General features: G+C 30.0%; 1 protein-coding gene across 1 annotated transcript; it reads right to left on the bottom strand.

The window, feature by feature from the left end:
- Positions 1-1060: 1060 nt before the first annotated feature.
- LOC132759650 (caprin-2-like) lies at positions 1061-4301 on the bottom strand. Its single transcript, XM_060751460.1, has 3 exons — positions 4041-4301; positions 1820-1906; positions 1061-1476 (listed from the first exon to the last, which is right to left on the bottom strand). The coding sequence occupies exons 1-3, from the start codon at positions 4225-4227 to the stop codon at positions 1061-1063; spliced, it is 690 nt and encodes a 229-aa protein (XP_060607443.1). The 5' UTR covers positions 4228-4301.
- Positions 4302-4307: the final 6 nt, after the last annotated feature.

Here is a 4307-nt window from a genome sequence, read left to right as displayed (position 1 = left end):
GGGCAGAAGAATTACAATTATTTTTTTTATAAATTTTATACATGTTCATACTCATACAGAAATAATGACATATTCAAAGAAAAATTGACAATTGAAATTCGCAAAATCTTTGAGATCTTCGTTTTAAGCGTATGCATATATGCATGACTAACAGTCCGATAGGTCAAGGTTTGAAGTTCTGATTTATAACAAATCAAGACGATAAACCATCTTATTAACTGATATGGTAATTCTCTAACTCCGGAGACGTATTAAGGTTGCCAGGTGATACACATCATGGTAACAATTATGTGTTGTTTCTAATCTATTAGCTTCAATCAAATATTTACAATCTTGCACATGCAATGCATTTTTGTGAACATACTTTCAAATCCTTTGAAAGATGTTTAAGTAATTTGTTACTTTTAAGGAGTAGAACAGAATAGAAGTTTATCTTAGACTATAAGATATACAATTTTCATGTTGAGTAAAATAATTCTATTGCAGAAATATGAATCTAGATCATTTTTATTGATCTTAATCTTTTTAACAAGTGAATAATTAACTTTTTATATTAAAGTGCATTACTTATGTTGGTTCTTTTGTAAAGAATGCCAATTATTTTATTATAATATACATTCATGCTTTGTCATATATTTAATTTAACTGGTGTATATTAATTGTTTTTATAAACATAGAAACTTCAATTGCTTGAAATTCATTCAAAAAAAAACATACATAAACATAAGGTTCGCTTTCTTTGCTGTAATAAATTTCAATCAGTCTTTTTTTTGCTATAAGATACTAACATAAACTAATAATGGTAATATGCAAAATAAAACATTGTATGAATAATATTCGTCACAACATATATAGACACATCATAGATAAATCGACAATTTTCGACTCATTTTCACAAAACACTCCTGTTACGTATTACATGTAATGAGAGTCTCAAGAATGCATTGAAGCAGTTTACATAAAAAACGTTTACGTTTAAACACCAGCTAATAACAATGTTATAACACTGAAATCAGATTTTAAACCCATTAATAATTACTAGTATTGATTTATTTATAATTCAGTTATTGACAAGTATCCCACTAAATGTGTTCATCCTGTATCTGTCTTGAACTAACGGGCGATTAGAACTTGACGATGTTGATTTGACCCAAACTTTTTCTCCTGATTTTACTCTCACTAAAGCACCAAACGTATTACAGCCATGAGAAGCATCACCATAGTTAGCATCTGCTGCAATAACGTTACCTTCCAATACCAGGCCAAGAAATGCATATTTATTTTGCCATGCACATGTATGAATAACAAACTGGTACAGTCCTCCGACAGGTGCCGTGAAGATTCCTGTGGACGTGTCGTAACCTGTTCCCTCGTTAGTGAATGTCTTCTCAAATATCAGAATCTCATTCTTAGTATCAGGAAGCAAGTCTTTCAAGTGATGTGCATAAAAAGCGATCGGAGGTTGTTCGAGTTTTCCTGAGAATAGAAATAATATTTTTTTTTGTATTTCATATCTACAATATCTAACCCAATGGACCTATGCAAGCAACAAAACCTTATATTTATATTCGGCCAATATTTGTAGAGTTTAAATAATTCAAATAATTAAAAACTAGAATGTGTGAATGTAAACAAAATTATCTGGACGTATTATGAGAGTTAGGAATTTACATATGGAGAAACATTGTTTGTTATATATTATTGACCACGGGATATACCAATATAAAACATGAGTCAAGTTAGCAACAATTTAATTTGCTATGATCCGTTGTAGATAAATAGATATCAAACGCAATTGATATACAATAGGTAACAATACCTTGGAGTTGAATAAGTTTCTCTTTTTCAGCCTCGTTTCCACTAGTCAGGTTCTTTCTTGTTTCCTCAAATAATGTTTTGAACGATTCTGAAATAAAGTTAACTCATATCTAACCAACGTTCAAGTTCGTAAGTTTTCTACTAAGGATCCTATCTCTATAGCTGCTATAATTTCGGTCTCCTTTGGAAATAAGAAAAGTAAAGCATGTATCATTTATTACATTTTTGTATTATTTTAATGTCATTCGTTACATGCTCTGGTTATTTTTTAAAAACAATTAATGGAAATTTTCGGCGTATGTGTGATTTTTTCTGTAGAAACTCGTACATTCAATGTCATGTTTGCAACATTAATAGTTTTATACATTGTATATAGTTTACAAAAATTTAAATATTGCAGAAATATATTGTTTGTACCTTTTTTGTCTCGCATTGACTCACATTAACAAATCCAAATGGTTATTAAGATATACAATGAATTTTCATCTATATAACCAACAATTACAAATTTGTAAATTATTAGAAACATGCACAAAGTAAAAAGTTTATTTCTTATTTTATATAAACTATTTCGGTTATTAATAACATATTTTTACATCTCCTTAAAGGGTGCCATTTCGAATATAGTTCTTTAGTACATTGATTTTAGTACATCATTACGAGAAGTAACAACACCAATTTAACTGTGCAATATAATTGGCTGGGTAGAATATATATTTATCCTAGGTTAAGGTAATCGAAGTTTTACTGTATTGAAAATCATTGAATATGATACGCACGATTTTCTCGTGCGTCAGTAATATATAATAAAGTCGGATAGATGTGTATATCATTCGAGGTTGTCTGCATTGCTACACACGTTTATTTTACTCTATCGTGCACTGATACCCTCCCACCCTCCCGAAAAGTTCACCTAGTCATAGTTAATCTGTACAGTAACAATGAGTTTTTCTTGGTCCATTTTTATTCTTGATAAATCGTGTTAATCGTTTAAATCGACAAGCTAATAGAAAAGGAGAAGCATATTCTTACAACTGCAGAATAATTTTGCAAGGTTTATAATTGATTTATAAAATACATAAATGTGTTAATGGTAAATGAAGTATGGTATTATAAAGATGCATTTTTAAATTAATTCAGTCAAGTTTTTTTTTACGTTTTGGTTACGATTTGAATTTAATTAAAAATATTGTTAATTACTTAAGTTTATATTTTTCAGATTTTGTTACAAGAACAAGATGTACAACTTTCCCGGGATGTTCGTTACTTTCGAGAACGATTCTTTAGTTAGTGAAATACGATATCTTGAACTTTTCTGATTTCAATTTTTATAGTCTGTATATAAGAAGAGATTCTATATTTTATACGTTTTTGTAAATGTTCTGAACTTAAAGGTGAAAAATGTGCAGTTAATGAGCGTACATATTCGGCTTTTAATTACATTTTACATAGGTTCTTCAAGTGGGTTATTTTCATGGATTTTCTCATTAAATTATGTCAGAACACTTACGGAGGTGGTTGGTCTTGAGTTTTAGTTTCCAACTACATCCCCCTCCCACGATGGAGTAGGGTTGCGCAGCCGACTCGCAGCATTACTGACAGGGAAAGTACGTTCATAACTGTGTGTTTTCCATATTAATGTGCGTTATAAAGATATGAGATAATTGTCAAGAAAGTCATTTTAGATTACACCGATTTATGAAATGTTGAGATGTTAATGTCATGTATGCTGTTTCTAAGAACATGTATTAGTAATGTAGATATACGGCAATGTAGATAACAAATCCTAAATGTGAATTTATGTATTTGTTGTTCTTTCTTCCTTCGATTGACTTTATTATGGGATAAATAATTTATTTACGTTTGAGCGTAGCGAATTAGGGAATAAAGTAAAATAACATCTTATTTACACAATTATAAATCAATGTAATGAATCAAGCTCAGCCAAAAAACGTTGAATACAATATTTAAAAGAGGGGGTGTATACAAAAGCTGTAATTCAGTGTATAAAGCACGAGCATTACATCTCATAAGTTTGGAGCTGTCACGCTAGGGGGAGTTACTCAATTAACGTTATATATTTAAAATTCATCGTTTAGCTCCCTTGCCTGAGACACCACAAAAATACAATAGTTTGTATATAAAGTATCTTAAACTTAGCATTTAGAGTTGTTTTTTTTATAAGAAATGTATATTTTATTTGATATACTGTTCTATTATACCTTCTCTGCCTTTGATCTCTTCTACTCTCTTCAACATCTCGTCCGTTATGTTCCCTCTCATATCGGCAAACATGTCCGTAAAATCAGCAACTGTTTGTTTAATGTAACCTAATGTACTGATGATATTATCCTCAGTTTTCTTAATTTCATTCACCATTGTTTCTACCTTAATTTCAGTTCTTATCATTTTCTCTAAAAGCTGTTCTTCATATGCAAATTTAGAACATACAGGCTCTCTAGCCTCTGAAAAATGATAACTATATATTC

This window comes from Ruditapes philippinarum, unplaced genomic scaffold, assembly GCF_026571515.1.
Source record: "Ruditapes philippinarum isolate M1 unplaced genomic scaffold, ASM2657151v2 ctg17269_1_1_1_1, whole genome shotgun sequence".
Taxonomy (NCBI): Eukaryota; Metazoa; Mollusca; class Bivalvia; order Venerida; family Veneridae; genus Ruditapes; species Ruditapes philippinarum.
Note: the sequence above shows the minus strand (reverse complement) of the source record. Positions and strands in the feature narration are given on the sequence as shown.